This window comes from Leuciscus leuciscus (genome assembly GCF_965113295.1).
Source record: "Leuciscus leuciscus genome assembly, chromosome: 2".
Taxonomy (NCBI): Eukaryota; Metazoa; Chordata; class Actinopteri; order Cypriniformes; family Leuciscidae; genus Leuciscus; species Leuciscus leuciscus.
In genome coordinates this window covers 41,073,713-41,085,623 of record NC_138726.1, presented here as the reverse complement: position 1 = coordinate 41,085,623, position 11,911 = coordinate 41,073,713, and the positions used below count along the sequence as shown (strand labels likewise).

Here is an 11,911-nt window from a genome sequence, read left to right as displayed (position 1 = left end):
AGTGTGTGTGGGTTTTTATTACCGTTCTCCAATTTTGCAGATCACTGCTCCCCCTAGAGGTTATTAAAATACACTACAACGCTTTCATGAACACTGGCAAAAACACACTATGAGCATAATTCAAATATATACCGTTTAATGCAGCTCAAAAGTATGAGATATCATTTGTAAAGATTAGCTGTTTAAAAACAGCATCTCAGTACCAAGATCATCTCAGTGGTCATCTCAGTCAGGACCAAACCCAACCAACACCACCAGCCACTCCTCCTGAACGAGCAGCCTAGACAAAAACACCATCATCAGCACAAACAGGTCTGAGTATAATATTTCAATACATCTCAGTACTCTGCACAAACAAATTTAAACGTGAAAACAATAATCTGTATTATATATAAAGATATAATTGTGTTTTCTAACACAATAAAGCAAATATTAATGATCATCTCACTGTAAAAAAAAATTACATCCCCAAGTCCAAAATTTCAAGTGACCGATAACATCTAAATTTTTCAATTAGTCTGACGTATTATTTCTCATTGAGCCAATGTTAACAGACTATTGCAACAAGAATTTCACTTGGGCCAGTTGAAAAATGTAGATGTTATCGGTCACTTGAAATTTTTGATTTGGGAGGGTTCGAATTTTTTTACAGTGCTCCTAACGTAGACACATTAATGCTTGGTAGATTAGATGGTAAACAATCAGTTCTCGTAATCAGCATGTTGGATGCAGGAGAAATGGGCAGGAATAAAGATCTGAGAGACTTTGACAAGGGCCTAATTGTTATGGCAAGGCGACTGGGTCAGAGTAGCTCTGAAAACGGCAAGGCTTGTGGGTAGGTCCTGGTCAGCAGTGATGAGAATTTTCCAACAGTGGCCCGAGGAGGAACAAACCACAAACCTCCGACAGGGTGTTGGGCACCCAAAGCTCTTCAATGCATGAGGGCAACAAAGGCTATCTGGTTCGAGCCAACAGAAGGTCTACTGTGGCACAAGTCAGAAAATTGTAATGATGGTTAATATGGGAGGAATGTGTCACAACACAGTGCATTGCACTCTGCTGCAAAGGGGGCTGCGTAGCCGCAGACCAATCAAAGAGCATATGATGACCCCTGTCCACCATTGAAAGCGCCTACAACGGGCACACAAGAATCAGAACTGGACCTTTGAGCAGTGGATGAAGGTCGCCTGGTCCGATGAGCCACATTTTCTTTTTCTTTGAACCAGGATGCACTTTGGGACGATGACTAACTGGGGGAGGGAGTGTGATGCTCTGGGCAATGTTCTGCTGGGAAACCCTGCGTCCAGCCATTCAAGGATGTAAATTTGACACATACCTAAACATTGTTGCAGACCAGGTACACCCCTTCATGACAATGGTGTTCCCTGCTGGAAGTGACCTCTTTCAGCAGGATAATGCGCCCTGCCAGACTGCTCACATTGTTCAGGAATGGTTTGAGGAACATGATAAAGACATGATTCAAGGTGTCGCTCTGACCTCCAAATTCTACAAACCTCAATCCAGTCGAGCATCAGTGGGATGTGCTGGACCAACAAGTTTCGATCCACAGTGTTTCCACCTCGCAACCTACAGGACTTGAAGGATCTGCTGCTGGTCGTGGTGCCAGACCCCACAGGACACATTCAGAGTTCTTGTAGAGTCCATGCCTCGGCGGGTCAGCGCTGTTTTGATAGCATATTATGCATGTGGTCATAATGTTTTGGCTCATCGGTATATAATATGAGTTAATTTTATATCATATATTGGATACTTAACTTACCACTTTTTATTACTTGTGAGGCACCCATTGCTTTGGCCACCAATAAAGACACAAGTCCAATTGGTCCTATGTTACTAAAAACATAGTCTATTTATTCTATAACCAGTCATATCTCAAAAGTCATATTACAGAGATGACATTTCTAAAAATGAAGCGTGCTTACAGTGATATTAAATTAATAAGCAACAATTGTTTTACAGTGCTGACAAACTATAGAAAAGTTGCCAAGAAGTCAGAGGTCATTACAGATTGGTTAATGTGTAACAGTTACATAAACATGTGCAATATAGAGATGGCTGACCTGCACCGTAGACAAACAGACTGCAGGCATAAATGCCCACTGACAAGGGCTCAATCAGGGCTCCCTCTGAAGCCTGCACACAGTATATATGATTATTATTACTCATAGAATTGAAGGACCATGGACTCTCTCTCTCTTTCATGATCTAATTTGTTCAGTAATAGTGATCTGACTTGTATCAGAAGCTAGCATTGTGTTTATAGTTTCTGCACAGGTTTCCATTTTCCGGAGGACATGCACAGAAGAATATGCTGGGAGAGAGGTTGTAGTGTCCAGATTTAAAGAACTCATCTATTTCTCAAGGAACTCCAGGCTCAACTGCAGCTCTGTCCCCTGTCACCAATGGCCCCGTTCTGCCACATGTGCACATCTGATCCACAAATACCCACAGAGTTCATCTGAAGTAACACGTCTTCAATAAAGATCCAATATTAAAGTGCTAATCACCATTGTGTATTTGGAAATATTGCTAAGTCACAAACCAATACCATTTGGTCCCATCTCAGGAATCGGACGCTGTTCCTGTTAAAGATACAGAAAAGTCTGCAAATACAGTATAAATTGCAAGTGCAATCAGAGTTTGAAATTCATGAAAGGTCATTGCAATCTGAGCTCTCCTTTAGAGTGCACGACCTAAGAGAGGTTGTCTTTATCCATTTTATTCACATACATATAGAGAACAACTGATAAGTTCTGTTAGTTTACAGAATTATTTGGCTCTTGAATGGATCATGCACTTTCACTCAGACATGCACTGATGCCCCTTTATGGCCATCCCACATTTCCTTCAAGTTGATCAAAACTGCTGTCAAAACACAGCTTTCTGTGTTCAGCAATGCCCTTAAAAGAAATAAAACGTACCTCAATGGTGTATAAATGAGTTTTCCTCCACATACTCACTGATTAAGATGGCCAGTTGTGGACTACTTGCACAACTCCTTCTACTTATTATACTCAAATTACATATTGACCAAATATACGAACAAAAATACTTTATGAAAATTATTACAAATATAAAAAGAGCTCACAGTAATTACACAGACAAGTTAGTACGATAAATCTTAAGTAAAGATAAGATTAATTGTTTGTGAAAAAGAAAGGTAATTCAATTGTAAAAATGACCTGCTATTATGATATGCCATTAAAAACTGCACTCTGACAGTGTTACATACAAATAAATGAACACTTTTCATGATTCTATAAAATGTTTATTTATATTCATTTTACTAATGTAACATGCTAGATTCATAAATTACAATGAAATTTAAATTATACATAATTACATCCACTGTGAGGAGAATCACTGAATTCCTTTGACTGCTGTACCTGAGACAAGATAGTGAAGTTACTCTCAAAACTAGCTGGATTAAACAAAATGTCTTGAAGTGACTGTAGCAAGGCAATAATCAGATGTGGGTCTAGTGGATGATCTCATGGGTTCTGGTCATTCTTGTCACATTTTAACATGACTTTAACCCCAAGACCCTGACGGGTGGTCTCAAAGGCCTGCACAGCCTGCTCCAGCGGGAAACGGTGGGTGACCAGGGGTTTGACGTTCACCTTGTTAGACGCCAACATAGCAATGGCTACCGGCCAGCTGAAAAAACAATGAGGTATCATGGGTAAAAGTGTGCAAAATACAAAAAAAAAGGTGTTTTTATATATTGATCTACATTATACTCAAACCGCTGATACAGTCATAAGTACATCTCTAGCCTTAGTGATCCTACTTACGTATTACAGTAACGGAATACACCTCTGATGTCAACTTCTCTGAGTGCTGCATTGAGAAGAGGTATGGTGGTCATCTCAGGACCAAGCCCAACCAACACCACCACTCCTCCTGAACGAGTAGCCTAGACAAAAACACCATCATCAGCACAAGGTGGTCTAAGTATGATCAATAATTAAACACTCAAACAAATTTGACAGTACAATGGAGTCCTCCAATAATGTGAAAGCTGTATGACTATTTTTTTGTAATCAAACTTACATAGATGGCTGTTTGAATGCTGTTCTGCACTCCAGTGCATTCAATGCTGATTTGAGGCATGCAGCCCAGCATTCCCTCCACTTTTTTGGCCATGTCCTGAGGTGTATCCTCTTTTTTCACAAGAAGCAGGAAGTCTGCTCCGATCTCTTTAGCTTTGGCAAGCCGATCAGAGGACAAGTCTACAAATACAGATTAAAAATGTATTTTATATGCACAATTTATTAATACATTATTACTTTTTATGCATAGTGAAGAATATATACATTACCACTTATTATTACTTGTGAAGCACCCATGGCTTTGGCCGCCAACAAAGAAACTAGTCCAATTGGTCCTATGTTGGTGAAAACACACACACACACACACACACACACACACACACACACACACACACACACACACACACACACACACACACACACACACACACACACACACACACACACACACACACACACACACACACACACACACACACACACACACACACACACATCTTTGTTTGCTATAACCAGTTACATATTTCAAAAGTCATGTTACAAAGATAACATTTCTAAAAAAAAATTCTGTGATATTAAATTAATAAGTAACAATTATTTTACAGTGCTGACACACTAGAAAAGTGGCAGACCCCCAGAAGTCAGAGGTCAATACACTGATTGACTAGTTAATATGTAACAGTTGCATAAATATGTGCAATCATTAGAGATGGCTGACCTGCACCGCAGACAAACACTGAGCTTCCAAGAGTAACTCCTGCCCTCCTGCAGGCATGAATGCCCACTGACAGGGGCTCAATCAGGGCTCCCTCCTCATAAGTCACATTATCGGGAAGTCTGCATGCACGCACACAACCATATGATTATTACGCATAGAATTAAAGGACCATGGACTTAGAATTAGTCCAGAAATAGTGATCTGACTTGTAGCAGAAGCTAGCGTTGTGTTTGTAGTATCTGCACAGGTTTCCATCATCTGGAGGAGTGGCACAGAAGAATATGCTGGGAGAGAGGTTGTAGTGTCCAGATTTAAAGAACTCATCTACTTCACGAGGAACTCCAGGCTCAACTGCAACTCTGTCTCCTGGTTACAAAAATGAAAGACACACTTAATCCAAGTTTAACTGTTATAGCCTACCCCTGGTTTCACAGACAAGGCTTAAACTTAGTCACAGATTAAAATGCATGTTTTAGCTGTTTTACTGAAAGCAATTTACACATACAGTAACTTAGAATATGTCAGTGCCATTGTTCATCATACATGCACAACAGTAATGTTTTTTTTTTTTTCTAATGCATGTTTATAAAAGCTACTTAAATGCCCTAATTGAACTAAAACCTAATCCTGGCTTAATCTAAGCCCTGTACTGTATGTGAAACCAGGCCATTATATCACAAACTAAGGCAAACCCAGAACTAACCTGCTTTGAGGTGAGTCACAGCAGATCCCACTTTCACCACACGACCAGAGGCTTCATGTCCCAGAATCATGGGCTGTTTCAACACATAGTCCCCGATGCGCCCGTTCTGCCAATAGTGCACATCTGATCCACAAATGCCCACTGAGTGCATCTGAAGTAACACGTCTTCAATAAAGAAGCCCGGAAAATGGATAAATATGAATACTGAAATGTTTATCACCATTGAAAAGCATTTAGAAATTTTGCATAATCACACATTTATAGCCTACCATTTGGTCCTGGCTCCGGGATCGGACGCTGTTCCTGTTAAAGATACAGAGAAGTCTGCTATTATTAATTGCAAATGCAATCGGAGCTCAAGGGTTGCAAGATCTTCACTAAAACGCATGACATTTCCTACCAGTCTGAGATCTCCTTTAGAGTGCAGGACTACGGAGAGGTTGTCTTTATCCATGTTATTATCTCATAAAAGTACAGAACAACTGACAAACTCCCGACAACGCGTGTTCTCACAGTTGATATACTTACTATTTGGCTCCTGTACGGATCATGCACCCTTTCATTCACACGCGAACTGACACACATAGAAATACATACATAGAAACCTTAGGATTCAATGGGTCGTCCGCCATATTGAAACGGTCAGAGCCGGTCAAATAAAAAGTTGACTGCGTCGTCTGCACCACCACAGTATGGTATGCATGTATGAATATCAATATCTGTAAAAGACTTCAGGAGATGATTTTGCTTAACTAACACAATACAACAAGAGGAAGGCGTCAGCTAACACAGCACTAATAGTTACCATAGTTTAAACCCCTGTAATATTGAGTTGCTACATATAAAAACACAAACTAACACATTTTTACCTGTAAAAGGTTATCCCATTCCTTCGGGAATTTAAATCTTGGTGTTTTTTACAACCAAAATCTGTGCAATGTTGTAGCATCATTGATGCTTCCTGTGACGCTGACCGTTCCAAGATGGCGGGCGCGCCGACGTGTCTGAAGCGGCCGAATAGATTTCTACTTAAATATTCCTATGCCCCTTACGGCCATCCCACTTCTTCCTGTTTTCTCAGCAGGTCATTCATTAACATCAAAACTGCGCGCTGTGCAATCTGTGCGCATTCTGCACAAAATAATGGAGGAAAAGCTAGTTTCTGCATTTAACATTGTTCTTAAAATGCCAATAAATACAAATTAACTCTACAAATATGGACAGATCTGCCCCGTCTTTTCTATCGTTAATTTTTGAATCTCACATGTATTTCCATTCAGTCCCAGTTCCAGAAATGCCGGAAGTTGTCTGTTACTATGGTGATGCGCCTTCTCTATTCAGTATGTGTTTTTGGTAAATTAAACAAAATGAACGGAGAAGATATGGTACTGGAATGTATCAACAAACAACAGGAGAGCCTGAACATGAGTCACCGGGGTCTAGTTGTTTTGCCACCTGGCGTTTCGAGACTCGTTACCTTGAAAAAACTGTTTCTGAACAACAATCAGCTAATTTTACCACCAGACGAGGTACGCTATTTATCCCATAACTTATGCACGGTGTTTTACAAAGTAGCTACTCGCAAAGTGAATGAATTCGTCGCACATATCATATAATAATAATAATAATGCAATCATAAACCATGTCTAAGGTGTCTATCATGTCTATCCCGTTAGATTCTGCACCTGGAAAAGCTAGAAGAACTGACACTGGATAGAAACCAGCTGACCGTTCTTCCTAGCAACATTGGATCACTGAAACACCTGACTTACCTGGGTGTAAACCACAACCCACTATCTGTTCTCCCAGAAGAAGTAGGGGACCTGAGAGAACTGAGAGAGCTCTGGGCTGCTGGATGTGGTCTCATCTCCATACCATTATCTATTGGTAAACTCAGCAAGTTACAGAAACTTGGGCTCCATAATAATACAATTACACACCTGCCTTCAAAATTTGGAGCCCTCAGCAGTTTGCAGTGGTTAAACTTAGCTGATAATAAACTTCAAGACCTCCCAGAAGAGGTGAATCACTTACAGTCTCTGGTCTTCCTGAATCTGGACAAGAACTGTTTTACACACATCCCTACTGAACTAACAGGTTAGAAACTTCCCACTTTATGAATTACTATTTATGGCATCCTTTTTTGTTTTTGCTCATGTGCAATTTTTTTTTTACATCTGTTTCCAGACATGGCAAATCTGCAGATCCTCTCTGTTAAATTTAACAGCATCAGATCACTGGAGGATTACCTAATCCCTGGTTTCAGCAGACTTATAAAACTTGACCTCAGAGAAAATCCTTTAATGGATAGACCACCTCACTGGAAGGTAATTAAACATCAACAGAAAATAAACAGAGACACACTTTGTTTCAATTATATACACTTTTATTTTTTAATATTACTATTGCTATTCTCTGTAACCTATGTCAAATCAACTCTGTTCACGTACAGGGACTGGATTTCATATTGCTGGGAAACGTGTGATTTACTGAAGAAGCAGTTTGATATGAGATGAGCAGAAACTGAGAATGCACATCCAGTTGCATTAAACACTTTTGTCAGTGAAACATATATAGAACAAAGAAGTGGATTTATAAGGCACGTTATATTACATTTCTTTGTGACAATAAGGAGGTGTCACATTATTAGATCTCGAAACATTATGGCCATGGAGGGAGGGAAGAAAATCATAAAGTTCCCCTAAATACTTCTTCATTTGGTCGATATGAGCATATCCTGAAAAAGAGACAGAACAATAAACAGTTTCTAAATGTGAGAACATTTGTAGGGTGTCAGTTTTATCTGTTAATTAATTACCTGAGATCATGTTGTTTACAGGATACTGCCGCATCTCACAGCATGAACACACTTTGTTCGGTGATGCAACAGACTGGTAATCTTCCTGGCTAATAGATAACATGAACATGAGCTTACACCAGGTTTTTAGAAAGATAAAGGGCTGTGGTAGTGAAAGTAATATTTAGACATCAGTTGTGTCTTATGTAACTGAAGAGGAACAATATGTAAAAACTACTGGATGTATTTAAAAATGAAATTCACTACAATGAATTTATGCATTCTGCCCAAATTCTATATTAAATTCAGATATAATTAAATGTTGAGTTAATGCATACCTGTTCTTCTCTCTCACTGGTTGATCTTCAGTCTCATCGGATAGACAGTCTTCAGACATTTTGGTTGTTTTTTGTTCTTCACACATCACCTTTAATAAATAACAACTGAGAAGCTAACAAAGACAACGAAGAATAGCCAGGGTACAGGTTTAACTACAGCATGTTCTCCTACCTGTTCATCCATTTCCCAAATGAACCTTCCAATTAGCACTCTCATTTCTAAAGAGAGAAATTGGAATAGTAATTATGAAATATTAAATGTAACAATGACTCATTTCATTCTTTACATTGGATCTCGTCACTAAAAATACTGAACAGCTCACCATTCTGGATGGAGTCTGGAGGCAGTACGTAGTGGCCAAGAGGCACAGATTTTACACTCTGGCGAGGTTTACATGCTGACAGGAAATTGCTGTGGAAAACTGTTGCCCTGTTCTTTATATAGTCCTCACTGCGATATACCCTAAAAAGGAATAAAGAAAGAAATCAGGTAAAACTTGTTTTTCATGCATTTCAGGGGTTTAGGGTACAGTAGATTTGGATTAAATGACATTCTATAGGCTGGTCTCTCTGCCACAGATGCGAGTGATAACCACTTTTCTTTGCATTAAATTAAAAATACACAATCCATGCATATTCTTTTACTTTTAAAGCTTCTTTAGAAGTATGACCAAGTTACCCTGAGACAAGATTTGCACTGTAAACTAAATAGACCTTTTAGTGTCTTCAGAAGAGGCATCATTACTGAAGAGGTAATCTGCTGTTTTCCAGGAAGAAAGAGCTCCCCCTTCAGAAACTAAAAGAATATAAACAAGTATAATGTACTCATATTTCAAGTTAAAACCTGAAATAAAATCAGATGACTTATTACAAAATATTCATTAATAGATTCGTTCATTTCTTTAATAGTTATTTTAGAAGCATATAACCAAATACTCATCTCACCCACCCCAGAAGCTGGTTACCCCCTTTCCAACACTGCTGGAGAACCATGCCGTTTTGTCTTTAAACATGATTATGCGGAGGTGTTTGTCTCTTCAGTTCGCACAGAAGCTAACGTTAGCAGTAATCGAAGGCCTCGATGTTGCGATAATCCTTCTTCAGACCTCGAATGTGTGTGACGACGTTCAAATTAAAACCATTAAAGTTTTCTTGAACCAAACAAGTGGATAGTAAAGTAGAAAAGTACTGAAAAATGAACAGGAAAAAAATAAATAAAACGTTCATAACCTGTAACGGGCAATCGTTATATAGCTAACACAGATCGCCTCAGGCCTTGACGAGCAATATCCGATTCGTGAACGAGTCGTCTATTCACTGAATCTGTTCACAAAAACCGGTCTTATTCGTAATGAGAAGAGAAGTGACAACAGAGCATTTAAAGTGAACCGAGGATGTGACTGCTGATTGAAGGAAGGATTAAAGGCGAACTTTAAAGTCAATAAATATATATTTTAGGGGAACGTCGGGGGCCAAGCGATGACGTAGTTACAATATGACGTAAAATAATCATTGAATCGTTTTTTAATTAGTACGAAACTGATTCGCGCGGGTTTCTGACTTTTGACGAAATATTGAAGTACTCATTATTACATTGATAGTATATTGCAACAATTACATATTTGTATTATTATCACCACCACCACTACTAGGCTACTACTACTATTGTTGTAATATATATTTTTATTCCTTTAAAACTTAAAGTTTTTAGGCTTTAAGTATTTTTAAATGAAAAATAAATTCTAATAAAATATTGTCGTCTTGATAGAAGCTTGCAGGAGACCTCTCCTAGGTTTCTTCACTGGCTATAATGTACAGTGCGAGAATGCTAAAATAGTGTAGTACACTCTCTTGTCCACTAGATGGTACTAGAACGGCGTAATTCATGAGGATGGAATCCGTGCCGTGTTCACTCAGGCCTGCCTAGAAGGAGTAGCAATAATCCTGCCCTCCAAAAAGTTGATCAACCGGAGCTGATTCAACTTAATGGTTAAAACTGTTGATCAAGTGTCAGGAATCAAGCACTTGTTATTGATCGTGTTCGGCTGTGCAGGCTGGTACTTAATTACATGTCAACTATGTTTTAGGTAAGCTGAGTTTTTTTGTTGTTGTTGCGGTTATTTCCCCACGTGTCCTCTGACAGTTTTATGTGGGCACTGGGCACACATGATTTTACACTTTAATTTAATTGTGCTACGAAAGCTATACTACAGTTAAATACATTTAATCTGCTCACTCTGACGATTGCTTAATGTCATATTGACAGCCAGTTTATTTCGTAGGCTACTGCAAATGTAAGACATGTCCAAAGTGGCCTCTATATCTCAATTTGTATTCACAGCACAGAGAGAAAGACAGTATCTGACCTTGTGGAGAGTATTTGTTAAAATATGCTGATAGTGCACCAGAAATCAAAAGTTGTTCAAAAATGAAACATCATCACAAGATTATTTTAACCATTAATGTAAACAAATGCATGCTGTTCTCATTCATAAACAGAGCTTATTTATTTTCTGGTGATCTAAACATGTTTTGAGGAACACATATAAGTAATACATGCTTTTGTTAGAGATATTGTGGAAGTGTCTGTCATTCTATGCTTTATATCAACAAGAGGTTTGCCCACAGGTCAGTAATTTATGTGGAGTTGGCCGCTGTTGGCACACACTGAAGCTAAATTGCTTCCTGTTTTAGTGGACAGTACTGTCATGTAGTCTTGTGTTTTATGTCTCCAGGAGGCCATTAAAAAAAGACAACTATACAGTTGAAGGATAGGATAGTGTTATTTGCTGGGTAATTGTGGATTCCTGCTGAGATGAGATGCCTCTGTCACAAAGGTTACGATAGGTTAAAAAAAAACACAACAACATTATATTCTTACTGAAAACTACAATGCATTATAGCATCTATGTTTAAGCCAGTAAGAGTGTTTACTGTTTTTAATAGTATATTTCTCTCAACTTTTCATAAGTGTGTATAATGTTAACAATCAAAAGCTTGCTTGTTTTTCAAAGCAGCCAGAATACATAGGCCACTACATGATCTAGAACCATTTTGGGTTCCCTTTTAGTGAACAGTTCTTAATATATATATATATTTTTGTTATTGTGTAAAGAACATTTAAAAAATTGAAATAATAATTCCCCCCTATAAAGAGCCTTGTGTAGAATGGAAAGGTTCCATGGAACCATAGATACCAATAAAGAACCATTCTTTTTAAGAGTGTACATATCCTAAATGTTTGGAGAAAAATCCACTGCTGGTGGAATATGGTATTATAAG

The 11,911-nt window shown here is 38.6% G+C and overlaps 3 protein-coding genes across 9 annotated transcripts in view; 2 read left to right on the top strand and 1 right to left on the bottom strand.

The window, feature by feature from the left end:
* Positions 1–3,267: 3,267 nt before the first annotated feature.
* On the bottom strand, positions 3,268–9,982 carry sord (sorbitol dehydrogenase). Its single transcript, XM_082161958.1, has 16 exons — positions 9,579–9,982; positions 9,344–9,425; positions 8,953–9,092; positions 8,802–8,848; positions 8,630–8,718; positions 8,313–8,401; positions 8,121–8,231; positions 5,895–5,956; positions 5,764–5,797; positions 5,495–5,659; positions 4,998–5,157; positions 4,792–4,910; positions 4,343–4,408; positions 4,075–4,253; positions 3,816–3,937; positions 3,268–3,678 (listed from the first exon to the last, which is right to left on the bottom strand). The coding sequence occupies exons 1-16, from the start codon at positions 9,640–9,642 to the stop codon at positions 3,513–3,515; spliced, it is 1,695 nt and encodes a 564-aa protein (XP_082018084.1). The 5' UTR covers positions 9,643–9,982; the 3' UTR covers positions 3,268–3,512.
* LOC309493463 (uncharacterized protein) lies at positions 5,949–8,103 on the top strand. Its single transcript, XM_082162613.1, has 4 exons — positions 5,949–7,023; positions 7,171–7,591; positions 7,682–7,821; positions 7,947–8,103. Exons 1-4 carry the CDS (start codon positions 6,811–6,813, stop codon positions 7,977–7,979), a joined length of 807 nt encoding a protein of 268 aa, XP_082018739.1. The 5' UTR covers positions 5,949–6,810; the 3' UTR covers positions 7,980–8,103.
* Positions 9,983–10,544: 562 nt separating the features above from the next.
* The window catches only part of tjp1a (tight junction protein 1a), a 158,796-nt gene continuing 157,429 nt past the window's right edge, over positions 10,545–11,911 (top strand). For 2 of the 7 annotated variants that reach the window (XM_082162569.1, XM_082162570.1), the window contains exon 1: positions 10,561–10,716. In XM_082162569.1, coding sequence (XP_082018695.1) covers positions 10,616–10,716 — 101 coding nt within the window. In that variant the 5' untranslated portion in view covers positions 10,561–10,615. Of the gene's footprint in view, positions 10,717–11,911 lie in introns of all 7 variants that reach the window. The other 5 variants (XM_082162567.1, XM_082162573.1, XM_082162576.1 and 2 more) reach the window with 5 other exon arrangements.